General features: G+C 35.3%; 1 protein-coding gene and 1 pseudogene across 1 annotated transcript; both read left to right on the top strand.

The window, feature by feature from the left end:
• The first annotated feature begins 267 nt into the window (after nt 1–267).
• LOC105126499 (RNA-binding protein 25-like) lies at nt 268–5661 on the top strand (annotated as a pseudogene).
• Nucleotides 5662–8290: 2629 nt separating this feature from the next.
• LOC105126514 (spermidine synthase 2) lies at nt 8291–12306 on the top strand. Its single transcript, XM_011027396.1, has 9 exons — nt 8291–8622; nt 9620–9696; nt 9804–9926; nt 10552–10656; nt 10876–10948; nt 11029–11100; nt 11226–11421; nt 11663–11789; nt 11902–12306. Exons 1-9 carry the CDS (start codon nt 8454–8456, stop codon nt 11965–11967), a joined length of 1008 nt encoding a protein of 335 aa, XP_011025698.1. The 5' UTR covers nt 8291–8453; the 3' UTR covers nt 11968–12306.
• Nucleotides 12307–16371: the final 4065 nt, after the last annotated feature.

The raw sequence follows: 16371 nt of genomic DNA on the forward strand, positions 1-16371 counted from the left end.
TGTGATAAAATTATATAAATATTACATCATCTAGTAATTTTTATCTAATTTATATAGTATTATTAAATTATATTTAATATTATTTTTTTAAATAAAACATAATTAAAAATAAAAAAAATATTTTTTTTTATTTTTATTTCAGGTTTAATTTATTTTTAACTTTAAATCGGATACAATCCGATCAAAACAGTGAAGAATGACTTCGCGTGAACAGTGAAGCCCTCATTAAACAGTAATCCTCACCCACGAGAATGCTGCTTCAACAAAACCTGCATCACAGTTGCAAAATTAGTGGATCCTATCAGCATAAATCACTATTTTTTTTCTTAACCAAACAGTAATAAGTGTGACGGCAAACAACGTTAGGAGCGCATATCTTTGCCGGATCAGATCTCCTCGTACTCTCTCTCTTCATGACGGAAGATCCTTCCTCATCTGCTGCTCCCTCTCCCGCCATTCCAGACCCCAATTCCTTAGAAACTGAACCCCTTAATAACAATAACAATGATAACCCAACATCTCAACCCGGTGCCACAATCACACCAAAGCCGTCGATCACCTCCTACTCGCGGCCTCTTCATTACGTCCAGTTGCTGCACAATTTTATCAAAACCATAGCTTTGGCTTTGGCGTCCCCCCCATGATGGCGCCGTATCAGGTTCAGCCAGGAGTTCACATTCCGAGACCACCCTACAAGCCCATCTCCAATGGTTATCAAGGGACCATCGCTCCACCACCTGGTGGGTTATTCCTCTTCTTCCAATTTTTTATTTTCTTTATTTTTTTAATCTATCTGTCTGTCTGTCTGTCCATCCATCTCATCGTTTAATCATTAGATATTGTTGTTTTCTTCCTGTTGATTTCATTTGTGTGCTCTTTTAATTACTGAATGATAACGATGAGTTTTGAATTAAATACACGGGGAGTGTGTTCAGTTAAAATAGGGTAGTGGAGGAATTTAGAAAACAAAACCCTCCAGAAAGGGATATAGATGACCGGATGTTTTCCTCCTACAGTGGTCTTGATCGAATACGGTGAGAAAAGTTGGAAGGCTCTTTAAGACCGAGACACCATCAATCACCTTCTACAACTCCTTTTTTTGGTATGCACATATTTCGCCTGTTTTTGTTTGATTTTTCTTTTTTGCTCTGGAATAAAAAAATTCAAGGTGAAAGCCAAAAAATCGGTATTATTAGAGCTTATTAAAGAAGAGTACTAACATAATCTTGAACCATCATATCCTTCTGAATCATGTCATGTTTATTTTAGTTCTGGTAATTGTAAGGATTCTTTTCATTTCATGGGCCTGTCTATGAATTGCCAGCAGCAGAACATGTTAACAACTGAACGCTCCCTGGCCTTGTGTTCTAAGGTATCACAATTCTTCCGATTTACCATCAATCCTTTTCTTTCTTCCCCTCACTCATGCTATTCTTTTGTTGTTTACCTGCTTTCGTTGAACAACTAACAGTGATGATAAACTAAAACTGCAAATAATATACTAGTCTAGTTTCTGTGTTATTACCTTCCTTGTACCCACAAGATATTCCAAAACTCATGTTACTGCATGTCAAAATCCCACATTTGGTGCATGGGATGATTTGAAAAGACTACTTTCTTGCAAGCAGATGCACGAGGTAAGCCAACTTCACAAGTCCATGTTTATGAACTCGATCCTATGTTTCTTTATGTTCCCCTCAGGTTATCTGTTCAGCTGGTGATAGTTGATGCCTATGGTGCCATCTCTAATATGCTTTTATTGTGTGGTAACACTTGATTATTCTTTTCAAATTCTTCTTTGCCCATATGCATAATGGTGAGAACCATGATTTCATTCTGTATTTCATTCGTAGACCTGCTCTGATGTGTCTACATGGATGTTTATTTTTATTTTTTGCAGCTATCTTGAGCTATCCCTCCCCATATCCAGCGATGGTTCGCCCCTTATTTCTTCCACACCCTCCTGGAGCATTCGGTGTGGTTCCAGCAGTGCCTTGGCCCCTTATTCCTGGGATTCCTGGTGTTCGCCCAGTTATCTCCCAAATTATCAGGCCAGCAGTTCCTTCTGTGACACCAGCTGAGAAACCACAAACCACAGTTTATGTTGGCAAGATAGCACCATCAGTGGAAATGATTGTATGTCATCACTCCTTCAGGTATGTCATCACTTACACTATTTATGCTTCACAATCAGGCTTCCTCTTGCTTTACCAATAGCCTTGTTCATGTCAAAATATTGAAGTTTTCATTCTGACAAAATCTATGGTTTTGCACTTTCTGAAGCTGTGTGGACCTTTCAAGAGTTGGGGACGCCCTCAAGATCATGCTAATGCAACTCCTAGAGGTTTTGGATTTTGTGAATTTGAATCTGCCGAAGGGGTTCTCCGAGCATTACAATTGCTGACTAAATTTAACATTGATAGGCAAGAACTAATGGTATGTAGGTATGTCATTTTTTCCCTTCAAATTCTGGAAACACCATTGATTACGTGATGAATGGCAATGACTTTCAATGTTTGGTATCAATTTGAATTGAACTTTTCTGTTATTTGGCAGGCATGTAAATGAGTTTATTGTAGGAAAATCTCTGGTTAGCAAGTAAATAGGAGGTCTTAGATCTTGAAATCTTCGGCATCAAATTTGGCAGAAGGTATTTCACTGGAATTTCATGTGGATAAGATGTAAAAATTAATTGCATGCCTTTGTTGTAATATTTTCTATCCTTGAGAAATTCTTCACTCATTTTAACCTTGCTTGGCCAAAAAGAATATTGGAAAAAGAAAAGGAAATTTTGCCACCAGATCTGAAATAAAATTAGAATTTAATTTGGGAGAGGCAAATAATTATTGGTTGCAACCACTTTTTAACATAAATTCAGAATTTGAACCTAATGCGTGGAATTCTTATTCTGTATAATACCCTTGTCAGTTTTGAAGCGCTCTTGACCATCAACTTGATTTTCTCAAGGGAAATAGGGGGCTATATGGACTAGAAAATAAAAGCAGTGTAGCATTCATATTGTGGCTGCTTCAAGGAATCACTCATTAGAAGTAGCGGATATTTCATTAATAAACTGTTGTCTTTCTTCATTTTATTTTGTATTTGTTTTAACTAATTCATTTGCATCTCATCACTGTCCTTTCTATTGCATGGTTAACAGTTAAATGTTGATCAAGCAACTAAAGAATATCTGGAGTGGTATGTTGAAAAGAAAACTGAAAACTCAAAGATTTTCAAAGAGACTCAAGCTGCAGGGGCTGACAGGGGGGATAGAACAGGCATTGATAATGAGAAGGGCGAACCTCCCATATCCTCCATCAATGTCTCAAGCAATGATAGTGACAAGGAGAACAAAGAAAACCATGACCTTGCTAACTTTGGTAATGTGACTGATGAGGACAGGAAGGTGATCGAGAGGCTCTGGAGAAGCTCACTAGCATGATAGAAGAGAGGTTAAACACCAAACCTCTGCCTCCTCCTCCACCACCTTCACAAGCTCCTGCAGATGGTCCTGTCAATCCAAACTCTGAATTGATTTCTAAATCGAGAGATGTTAATATTAATGCTGACATAATGAGGAGTTGTGAGTGCTTACAATGATACATCATCAGTTTACTTTTATTAGTCTATGTTCTGATGGTTGTTTTTCAAACTTCAACTGTTAATTGTTGATGTTTATGATTTCGCAGATGCAGCCGGTGGTACAAATGATGATGAGACAACTAGTGGCAATAAAGCTGCAAATGACCAGGACAGGCCTGAAACAAGCTCGCCCTTTAGGAGTAGAGGATATGACAGGAGAAGTAGAGATAGAGAAGAGAACAAGATCTAAAATGGGAAAAAGAACGAGAAATTGAAAGATATGGAAGGGAAACAGAATAAGAGTGAGTGAGGAAAGAGAGGGAGCAGAGAAGGAAGATTAAGGAGGCCGAGCATGCGTATGAAGAATGCCTCAAAGATTGGGAGTATAGGGAGAGAGAGAAGGAGAAACAGAGGCAGTATGAGAAGGAGAGGGATACAGAAAGAGAACGCAAGTGAAGGAGATTCTTCATGACAAGGAAGATGAAGATGATGATTCAAGAAAAAGGTGGCACAGAAGTTTTTTAGAGGATAGGTGAAGGAAGAGGCTACTGGAGAAGGAGGATGACTTGGCTGACAGGCTCAAACAAGAGGAAGAAATTGCTGAGACCAAGAGGAGAGACGAGGAAGAAAAGCTTCTGGAGAAACAGAGAGATCCATTGAAACTCTTGTCTGGACATGTCTCGAATGGAAGTGGTATGAGGGGTCTGACCGAAGGACCTGGTATTGAAAGTACAGAGAAGGCTGTTGAAAAAGATTATGAAGGTGTTTCTGGTATGAAAACCACACAGGTAAACTTTTTTATCTGTATTTGTTTCTTTTTTTTTTTTTAATGTTAGCGTGTTGTTCCCCAAATCTCTTAATGGAAAAAATGTGAGACTTCTCCAATGTTTTTGGGTGGCGTGCTCTGCATGACAGGTGATGGGATTTTACAAAATGGTGCTGGTGATGAATCAAACATGGCATTGATAGCTGAATCAGATACGTAACAGAGTGGTAGCGTTCCTGCAAGAAAGTCGGGCTTTGGTTTGTTTGGCTCTGGAAAATGAGCTGCTGTCCCATCCGTTTTCCATGAAGAGGATGATGATGCACGTAAGGAGAAAAAAATGAGGCCACTGGTTCCCATTGATTATTCAAATGAGGAGTTGCAGGCTGTCCATCATGCTGTTTCTGGAGCACAGCCACCAAATCTTGTTGCTGCTGCAGAATTTGCAAAGCGAATATTGAATGTTACTCCCAAAGAGGAGAAGCCTGATGTAGAAAGAAGCAGACGCTCTCATGATTGGTCAAGCCAATGGGACAGGGACTGTAATGATGATGACATTAATCAAGCAGATATGATAACAAAGAAAAGGTTTTTGAATGGGACAGGGACCGAAACCGTGAACATGGGCTAGATAAAGTCAAGACAGCAGATAAACAGAAGCTTTTGGATGCGAAGCAATTGATTGATATGATCCCAAAGACCAAGGAGGAGCAATTCTCGTATGAGATAAATTGGGCCATGTGTGACAAGGTAAGCAACTCTATTTACAGTTCTTACTGCTTAGGAATAAATCGTGTCAAATATTTGCTTTCCCTTCTAAACCCCTCATTTTTTACTACCATGCCCGAAGTTCATGCTTTTTAATGTTCTCATGTTCTGCACCTTCACAGCATGAGCTTCATGAGAGAATGAGACCTTGGATATCAAAGAAGATTACAGAGTTTTTGGGATAGGAAGAAACCACATTGGTTGATTACATCGTGTCGAGTACTCAAGACCATGTGAAGGCATCCCAAATTTTGGAGATGCTTCAGGCTATATTACATGAAGAAGCTGAAATATTTGTCCTCAAGATGTGGAGGATGCTCATCTTTGAAATTAAGAAAGTGGAAACAGGTCTTTCCCTCAGGTCAAGATCATGATAGATCATGCAATACCTTTTTACTTGCATAGGCACAAAGCTGATCTTGTTATTAGTCTTAATCTTCGTAGTTTCGAACAGAAAATAGATTGCAGGCCATGTTTGTTTCATGTAAATGGTTTTCTAAAACTATCTTCCAAACTTTCAAATGTTTAGTGAATTTTAGGAAAAACTCATGGCCTGATTTTATTCCTTCTTTTATTGCTGGATTGTGAGGTCTTTTGTGGGATAGCATCGAGAAAGTGTCATTTAACGAATTACTCGAAAAATCTAATATATTTTTTATTCAGTTTCATAAATTGAATAATATAACCAACAAGAAGAAAAAATTTAACTTTTCCAAATTTTAGGATTTTTATTCTAGTTATTTTTTTTCTTAATTTGATTTAATATTTTACTTTTTATTTTTCAATTATCTTGGTCATTACACATGATTTTCTCATATTCTCAATATATTTATTAGCTGGACCGAATAAAAGGATCGCTAATCTAAACGTACAAAAGCTCATTTTCTTAAATAAATAATAATAATAATAAATTCTTGTGAATAAAATAATAATTAATTTTTATAGGTAACTCATTTAATCAGATTTTAAAATTGCTTTTTAATAATTATAGGTTTGTGTCTTTTTATGATTATTAGAGATTTATATAATTATTAATTTTAGAATGTGTAAAATTAGTTAAAATACATGTAAATTAACTTAAATATTTATATTAATAAAAAAAAATTAAAAAATTATTTTAATATTTTATGTGCACATAATCCTCACGTGCCATTTTTTTTAAATACATACAGGGTATAAATATCTAGATAAGTGACAAATGAACTGCTGGAAAAAAAAAAAAAAAAAAAAAAAACTTCAGAGAATGTACTATTATCTCAATCTTATACAACCAATAATTTTGCACAGTCCATTTCTTACTATAAAGTCCAACTGCGACAACACGCTCGCAACCTTAAAAAGCTTCAAAGCCTGGACCCATGTTTTAAAAAGGGCGGGGAAGGAAGGTGATGTAATCATTAAAGTATCACATTATTGGGGTAATCATTCCCTTCTTCTTAGGTGACCACCATCCTTCCGTTGTCAGAAGACCAGGGTCTTCCCGTGATTTTTCCATGATCGAGAAGGTGAAGAGGTAGAGGGCATTTTCTGGTGCCGGGGAGATGGGGTGGATGGTTAAGATTGAAAGTTGCGACACCGGCGAGGAATAAGATATAGCTTTATCTCATCAATCTAATGGCTCAAAACCACTAGAAATCCAATCCTACGACTCCAAATAATAGACTAGAGCCCGAAATAAATTTAAGGAGAAAGGGATACGGTATCACCGGAAAACCAACCGGGTTGTTGCTAACTCTCTTCGGCGTGCGTCGACCGTAGGTGTTTGGTCGTGGCATTGCCTCTTTGTCAACAACCAAGTACGAGTCTGAACTTGTCTAAACCGTCAGTGAGGATAATTCGTCCCATCCTTTTCTCCTCAAGAACTAAAAAAGTGAAATTGGAGTGTTCATTCACTCTAGCAAGGAGTGGATGCAATTAAACCAGTTATTTTAATTGTTCCTCTAGTTCTTATAAATTTGTTGTTTGTTGTGATTCCAGGATTAAAATTTATAAACTTGCCAATAGATACTGTTAGTCAATCGAGTTGATAGGGTAGGTTTATGAAATGATTCTAGCTTGTAACATCTTTAATTTCATACAAATGTGAGATCAAAATTATTATATTTCTGATAAAATAAAAACAATATAAATGAAAAATAATTAGATTTATCCGTATAACAAGTAAAATAAATAAATAATACATCGTAAAACACATAAGATTGAGAAAATCATCCTGAACGTGAATTAATATGGACGATTTAGAAATTAAAAAAAAAAACAATATAGAAGACTAAAAACACCATGTGGGTGATAATCATGTGAAATGCCTCATCAAACCGTCGGAGAAAAGCAAAAAAGAGGAAACCTCATCCCAAAGTGCCCAGAACCCTAATTGATAGCCCCATCATTTACTGCAGCACATCCTTCGTGCTATGATTCACATCATAAAAAAGGTCTCTGATTTTAAGGAGATATTATGCTCGCAAAAAGTAAAAGGGAACCCAAAAACAAGGACGCGTCTTTAGTAAGCAGATTCTCTCTGCGATGCAACGTATAGCACTGATTATTATTATTATTATTATTATTATTATTGCCAAAATAATCAAGGTTTGCTTTTTGGATGATTGATAGTTTGAATGTAGTTGTGGTTGTGGGTTTTTTAAGAATTTTTATTTTAAAATATATTAAAATAATATGTTTTTTTTATTTTTTAAATCTATTTTTAATATAATATATTAAAATAATATAAAAAATCTTAATTTTAGTTTTTTAAAATATTTTTTAAAAATATATTAAAATTTAGTTTTAATACCAACCTATCAAACATATTTTATTTATTTATTAGAATTTTAGGATCAGCAGTAAAATCTTCCTGCACCAAGAGTAATAAAGGTTGCAACCTTCTACATTAAAAATTCGAGTCCTCAAAATATATTTAATATCATAAAGAATATTATTAAAATACTTTAAATATAGGAGATATAATATTACAATTATTTGATAAGTAAATTTAATCTTAATTTATATTCAAGTTGGTTTTAAAATATATATCACCATTTAATAAAATAAATTACCACGCATCAATCAATTATGCACCCATAAAAATAAAAATAAAAGGATTAGAATATTGGAAAATAAATAAAGTAGCATGTGGCTTCCCTTCCATTCCTTTTTAAGAAGTAAACTTTGGGTATACCTCTTTATTAGGTTTTTGAGGGTGTCTCTCTCTCTCTATCCATCTGTCTCACAGGGTGCTCCTCCTCTTTCCTTTTTCTACGTACCGGAGTTTTTTTTTTTTTTTTTTTGGTGAGGAGGAGAGGGTTTTAGGTGCTCCAGCAAGAGAAACTCTCAGAGAGTCTGTATGGCTGAAGAGAGTTTTGTTGGTGATTTGCCAGTGAAGAGGCCAAGAGAAGATGAAGAGAACGGGGCCTTTACTGCCACTGAAGCCATGGAGACAGAGACCAACAGTAGCGGTTATATTTCCTCTGTTATTCCTGGCTGGTTCTCTGAGATTAGCCCAATGTGGCCTGGTATTTCTCTTCTCTAACTCCCCCTTCCTTTTCCGCCTCTTTTTCTTTTGATTACAACCAAGAACACCATGCATCTTGAAAAGTTAAAGACCTCCCCTGTTTCTTTGGAATACAAGATGATACACTCATGTTGTTCTGCGTAACTGTTAATCTATAAGAATCATGGGTGTTCTTTTGTTACATCTTATTGCAAATTATGTTTTATCCGAGGACTTCAATTTCGGGCTTTTAAGTCAGTGTGGTTTGTGTGAGATTTTTTTTTTGGTTTGGGTTTAACTGGTGATCCTGGGGGTCTTTTTTTCCCGAGTATTTACAATTCTTTTGGCTTTTGTTGTTCATGGCTTCACTCCAGGGGCACCTTTTCTTTTTCCTTCCTTCATAATTATTTTTAATTTATATGATTATTCCCTGTAATGGGAACTTCATTTTTGATGGTTATGCCATCTAATGTTCTATTACACCCTTAACCACTGACTTAATTAAAATCCCTTTCATTTTTACTAGTCTAGGTGCTTGTACCTGATTGGTGGGAATTGGCGTGTATCTGCTCAGTCCTCTTGCATGTATCTGAATTTCATTCATGTTACTCTTGAATGATTCTTAAAAAAATGGTATTTTTGCAAGTGTTGGGAGTTTTCAATTTTGACACTAATAGGATTACTGAGAAAAGAACTAGCTTTGCATTTATTTACAAAATGATTTCTTGTGCGGTTTTCCTTGAAATGTCCTTGTGCCACTCGACTGAGGCTATTTCTGCAATATTGAGCAAGGATACCTTGCAGTATTTAGAATGTCAGCTAATTTGTCGCACCATTCTCTGTTCTGCACTTTAATGTAGTTATATTTGGTGTTTTTCTATGTACTGTTATGTACATCTGAAGCCTCATTATCTTTGCCAACTTCATCGTAACTTTTCTTGTTCATGGCCCTAGTCTTTCTCAATCCCACGTTTTTGGATTTTATTTCTTCTTACGAGATTCACTTTTGAAACCTGTAGGAGAAGCACATTCCTTGAAAGTAGAGAAGATCTTATTTCAAGGGAAGTCTGACTATCAGAATGTCATGGTCTTTCAGGTAATTAATACCCTGGAGATGTGCTAATCTTTTTGTTTTTTATATGTTCAAAATTTTCTTATAACATTTATTGATGCTGAATTATGCATCATGATGCTCTTTTGCAGTCATCAACATATGGAAAGGTTCTAGTTTTAGATGGGGTAATTCAACTCACTGAGAGGGATGAATGTGCATATCAAGAAATGATCACTCACCTTCCTCTTTGCTCAATTGTAAATCCAAAGAAGGTATAGAATCAAAGAATCGAATGGAAATGCATTTGCATACTTGAGTGCCATTTGAGCGTTGTTACATGTATTACGACACATTTTAGTTAGTATTTCATTCCCGGTTTAAATCTTACACCTTTGATGTGTAGTTGATGCATTGTGCATAGGATATGTCAGTAGGGAATGGACCATTAAAATACTCATATTTAGTTTAATGGGATGGATGGCATCAGAAATGGAATACATGGTTTGTTTCTTGTTTTTTTTTTTTTTTGCCATTTTTACCTAGAGCCAATATCAACAATTTGGTGTGGTGGAAATTTTTAGAAAGCAGGAAGCATGTTAATTGAGCATTTCAGAACTACAGCCAGAGGATATGGGATCTAAAACTAATAGATGAAAGAGAAAATCAAAAGAATTTTGACTTGCGAGAAGTGCCATTCTATAGAAGTTAGAATAAAAAATTCATTTCAATGCTGTTGAATATGGGGTGGAAGATGCTGAGCTGATTGATCTAGTTTTATGTTCACAGGACTTCTTTTCGGTGTTTTTCCTTGGTAATATTATTTAACATAATTGCATGGTGCTAAATTTAGTTTCTCTTTTTTCTTTCTAATTCTTATTACATTTTTTTCTTCATCAGGTTTTGGTTATTGGTGGAGGAGATGGTGGGGTCCTACGGGAAGTGGCTCGGCACTCTTCTATTGAGCAGATTGACATATGTGAAATAGATAAGATGGTTGTTGATGTGAGTAGGACACCTAAAGCCTCTTTCATACTTACGCTATTTTTCCAGAGTTTTAATGGTTACTTTGGCATGGAGTTTGATCTCATTAAAGAAGTGGATATGACATTATCTGATTGAGTTTTCTGTTTCGATTTCAATTTTATAACATTTAGGACCCAAATTTTCAAGTATCCTTGAAACAGTCTCTGTACTATAACTTATTCCCTTTTTGTCTTCCAGGTTTCTAAAAAATTCTTCCCTGATGTAGCAATCGGGTATGAGGATCCCCGAGTGACTCTCCGTGTCGGTGATGGTATGAACTGCTGCTTTCTTGTTCCCCTTTTTTCTTATCTTGTGAATTTATTTATTGGACGAATTTCTTTGAACTTGCAGGAGTTGCATTCTTAAAGGCTGTTCCTGAAGGTACTTATGATGCAATCATAGTAGATTCTTCCGACCCAATAGGTAACAGCACTACTGCAGGCTCTGGAAATTTGTACTTGTTAAGAGGGAACTTGACAATTGTCTGTTTTAATTTAGCAGCTCTGAATCCCTTTTAACTTTCAAACGATCATGTTTCCATAACTCAGGTCCTGCTCAAGAGCTTTTTGAGAAGCCCTTTTTTGAGTCAGTAGCAAAGGCTCTCCGTCCAGGAGGAGTTGTGAGCACACAGGCAGAAAGTATATGGCTTCACATGAACATCATTGAGGATATTGTGGCAAATTGCCGTCAGATCTTCAAAGGCTCTGTCAACTATGCTTGGACTACTGTTCCTACTTACCCAAGGCCCGTACTTATCCCCTGCCCTTTCACTTATAGCGTTGTTGATGTGCACATATAACAGCGACCTCACTCTTATAATTAAAGGCCCTTATCATTTATCTAAACGTATCTTCCCAGCCCGATCCTTACTATCAGAATCAGATGTCTTTTATTTATTTGTTGCCCTTGACGTAATGCTATTTGGTGGTAAGTGGATATGATGCATTCTTTGTTTCTAATTTTTTTTGGATTTATTTTGTTTCAGCGGGATGATTGGTTTCATGCTTTGCTCTACTGAGGGACCCCCTGTTGATTTCAAGCATCCAGTTAATCCTATAGATGTCGATGATAGTCAGAGAAAATCAAAACCTTTGAAATTCTACAACTCAGAGGTGAGGGGCGTTATAGCAAATTACTTTTCTTAAATGAGCCCGTGTTTCTTCCAATTCGTTTCACTGAATACTATAGTTCTGTTCTTACAATTACTCCTGTTCCCAATTTCAGTTGCATACAGCGGCTTTCTGTTTGCCATCTTTTGCAAAGAAAGTGATTGATTCAGGGGCTGAATGATAGAATGTTGAAGATCAGAGAAGGAGCAGGCTAAAGCTGTTGTCAAGGGTTTGGTCTTCATCCTTTCCGAAAGGTCTATTCTGCAATGAGCTATGGAAGAAGTTGAAGTTTAAATTTATGTTCTCAGCAATGGTCTAGTTGAGAGAACTTGATTACTTTGTTTTTTATGGATTTCGAGGGTCAGACCCACCTGAAAATTATTATCAAGATTATGAAAATTTTCAAAAGCAATCAGGTAGAACATTTAGTTGATAGATATGTGGTTTTTCTGCTTGCCTCGTAAAACCTACAATTATAACTTTTCCTATGACTTCCATGCTTTACATGCTTTGAGGTTCTCGACTTTTTGTAGAAATCAGATCTGCCTGTAAGAGAAAATTTTTTACATGCACAAGGCCCGCAAATTAAACACCTTGCGCTGGTGTGTGGATAGATTTTAGGAAAAGGTATGCGGCAAAACTCCCTTGCATGTTCTCAGTACGGACCAGGACTCATAATTTTCAGCAATTTTGGTTCCAAATGCCCTGAGAACGATGAAGGGGCATGTGTCAAGCTGTACTGCTGAGTTAGAAATTCTCATAGCAGTCGAGGCGCACATTTGGCTTGAATGCTCTGTTCCATGCTCACTGCTCAGCCATGCGATGCAACAGGAGCAAAAAATACACACAAAAGAGGAAAAGGTGGGCCTAACCCTCAGTTCAATGCTCATTACCAACGTATTTTTGGGCTATGCTTGTTCAATGCGATTAGATCGAACTGTCCTGCTAAGCCTCTAAGGTTGTCCAAATGCGCCACTAGTTTCCGTCCATCGGCGGCTTTCTTTCCCTAGGTACGCGAATATCAGCAACAGGTATTTTATAAAGCCTTGAATAGGGTCGAGGTTGCGTTAGTCCAGCAGAAAAACTGCCTGACACTTGCGACAATCAAAAAGCTTTTGGTTCAGATTCTGCATGTCTCCCTACACATTTGCGGTGGGGTGGCTAGTGGCTACCGCAAGAATGATTCCTCTCCAACCTTTCTAGGGCACTGCCTTGCCTTCGTAATCCAAATTTTACAACTTGGTCCCCATTTACAAATTCTATTGATTTAGGAGAAGAACAATCCCACCATGCTATAAGTAAAATAAAACAAAAATACAATAATAAATTTAAAATTGATACAACGAAATAACTGAGAGATCAAGTGAGTGACAACTACAAATCTAGTTCTAATTTGCTAGCTCAACATGATTGAGTTGGAAATCCACGTAATACGGAAAAAAATATTTTATTTGAATAACATATTTTTTTGTTAGGATAGTAAAAAAATGGTATTTTACCTAAAAAAATTGCTAACCAGTTCGGCCTTACAACTCCTGTTGAGTTGAAAAGTCAAAACTAAGATAAAAGATTTATAATGCTAGATTTAGCTGAATTACAATACAGAAAATGAAAATCATGTCTGGAAAGAGCTTCACTGGAGATGCTCGTGTTAAGCAAGCCTAATTTCTCGCTAAATACTGGCCGGGGAACAACTAGGAGATCGGTGCCACCTCAGACTTCTTCCCCTCCACCATAAGAGATGCCGCAAGCATTTCTTTTCAAGCAATCTCGATATAACATAATGCTTAGGTCTCTTCTTCTATCGATGCATTTTGGCCCAGCTGAACTCCAGCGATCAAGCTCGATCTTGCTTCCCACGCCAATTCAGCATCTGTTAAAAATTAAATATACAAGTTTCCTCTTGAAATGGAAATGACCAAATAAAGTTCATTTTATGAGAATCTTTTTTCAATTGTGCTGCCTCCGTAACTCTTTTTTTTTTTCATATTTAAGGAAATTCTATTCAAGTGGTTTTCATTTTTGTTTTAGTTTTGCTTAAAGAACCTTTTGTGATAATTTTTTAATGATTAATTTTCCTTGTAAAATAATTTATAATTATTGCACTCTTCTTGTATAAATATTAATACATAGGTGGCTTAAGTTATGTCATGTTATGTCATTAGCGGATAAATTTTTTTCCTAGTGTAAAGAATTAGAGCTCCTTCAACATCTGAAACTTGCAAGGGTTTTTCTTTCCCTGTCTCTTTTGAATGCAATCCGAAATATAAGATTAGAATAATTTTACAGGAAAAAAAAATATTAAATTTAAATCTTGATAATTTAAGTAATGTTTGATATTGTGGTAATAATTATTTTTTAAAATATTTTTTTTATGGAATGCATAAAAATAATATTTTTTTATATATATTTTAAAATTCCTTTTGATACCAACAAATCAAAACAATAAATAAAAAATCAAAGAAATTGATTTGAAGGGGAAAAAATCATTCTTTGAAAAAAAATGTGGTTATGTTGCAATAAAAAATGATGAAATTAAAAAAAAAATAGTTATAAAAAAAATCAAAGAAAAAACTCGGGATAACCTAGGTTTTCTCGGCTAACCCGCAATTCATGTTATGAGATTGAAATAAAAAATTAAATTATTTGAAAACAACCTAGAAAAAGGAATGCAGTCAAATAAATTTTCAAAAAAAAATCGATAAAAACCTCTGTAAACTCGAGTTAGCCCAACTCGCAAACTATGATAACCACACATGGAAGAAAGCAAAAACAAATTTCACATAACTTAAGGCATAATAACATAATATCAACGAATAAAATTAAAAAAATCAAGTCAACTTGAGTTAGCTTTACTAACATGTGACTTATGAAATAAGATTGGGATAAAAAAAATATTTAAAAAAAAAACAGACCTGGATAAAAAAAAAAGGCTTAAATTAAACCAATAAGAAAGAGTTAACTCAAGTCAACTTCACTAACTCGTGACCGGGGATAATTCTCCATAAAGAAAAGCAAAAAAAAATAACAAAATTCAAGGCTCAATAACATAACGTAAAATGATGAAATTAAAAAAAATTAATTTTAACAAAAGAAACACCAGAAAAAAAAAACTCGAATAAACCCATGTTAACTTTATTATCCCGCGGTCAGGGATATGAAATTAAGATAAACTCACATGAAGGAAAATTTAACAAGTAATGAAGTATAAGGCTAAATATCCAATGATAAAATTGCAAAAAATTAAAAATAATATGGAAAAAAAATCAATGTTAAATCAAAATAATCTTTGAAATTAGTGATTTGAGTCATTAGACCATCCTGGTATAAAAAAAATAATCATGGACTAAATTAGAAAACAAAATAAATCTAAAATAAATAAAAAAAATAACAATAAAAATAATAAAAATCAAATTTAAATAAAAATATTAAATGAAATAACATTCTAAACCGTTTGTTTGAAGCTCCCTAGCTACTAGAACTAGAGAAAGGGTTCTTTCTATTGATCACGGGATCTACTCATAGCCTACTTTCCTACCCATGTTGTGATGAGATCTTATGCCGTGAAGTTAACATAAGATGAATGCCCTTGGGCTTAGGAGCTCGTTGCACTCTTCTTTTCTCTTTTAACGCTGCGCTGGAAAAAGAAAAACATGCTTTCCTAGACATAGACCTTCAAATGGGAATAAACTCTCTCTTTTAGTTTAGAAATTTGGCTATCCCTATCAAGTTATAAGTAGCTTACTCGACGATCTCAATACCAAACGAAAGAAGTTATGCATTAATGGGGCTAGGTTCGCTTTAGAGATGAAATTTACACAAAAATAAATAAGGAAAAGGATTAAAAAAGAATCAATTAAAAATATGATGACCAAATTGGATAAAAAACTAAATGAAATAAAATGTACAGGAACAAAATGAAATAAAAAATAAAATTTTTTAAAAAGCATTAAGAACAAAATAAATAGTAATCAAAAGAAAAAAAATTAAAATTAAAATAAATAATAATCGAAGGACACGTTCGATTTTTAGCAAAACCAACAAGAAAACCAAAGTGTAGAAAGAGAAAAGAGAGAGGAAAAAAATTTCACTGGAGATCAACCACACATTTATTGTTAACACGCGTCAAACCACCATGTAGAGGATAAACCGCTACTTCCAACGCCTTCATTAACAGTGACATTTGAGCATCGGGAGGTGTTACATGTATTACTTTAAAAGTACTGATATCTCATTCTAGTAACTATTTATTTTATTATTTTTATTTTTATTCAAAGACCTAATTATCCCTCGTTTTAATTGACAATATCAAAAAAAAAAACTATATTGAAAATACCCAAATAACCCTACCTGTCAATTTTATTTTTGAGAAATGCACGGGCAATACAATCATTTAATTATGCATTTGAAGGTAAAAATATCATAAAAACCCCATAGTTTTAAAACCCGACCCGGCCTAACGGGTTGACCCGGGACTCGTCCGACCCGGGGCTGGAACCGGGCTGGGTTGCCTGGGTTGATGAAAAAATAAGGTGAGTCATGACCCGGCGGGACCGGTCGACCCGGCGGGTTGACCCGGAAACCC

This window comes from Populus euphratica, unplaced genomic scaffold, assembly GCF_000495115.2.
Source record: "Populus euphratica unplaced genomic scaffold, PopEup_1.0 scaffold1.1, whole genome shotgun sequence".
NCBI lineage: Eukaryota > Viridiplantae > Streptophyta > Magnoliopsida > Malpighiales > Salicaceae > Populus > Populus euphratica.

Excerpts from the sequence above, each read along its gene's own strand:
- LOC105126514 (XM_011027396.1), top strand. The coding sequence starts at position 8,454 with ATGGCTGAAGAGAGTTTTGTTGGTGATTTGCCAGTGAAGAGGCCAAGA. Across the intron at positions 8,623-9,619 it reads GATTAGCCCAATGTGGCCTG|GAGAAGCACATTCCTTGAAA; the intron begins GTATTTCTCTTC and ends TGAAACCTGTAG. Across the intron at positions 11,101-11,225 it reads AGATTCTTCCGACCCAATAG|GTCCTGCTCAAGAGCTTTTT; the intron begins GTAACAGCACTA and ends TCCATAACTCAG.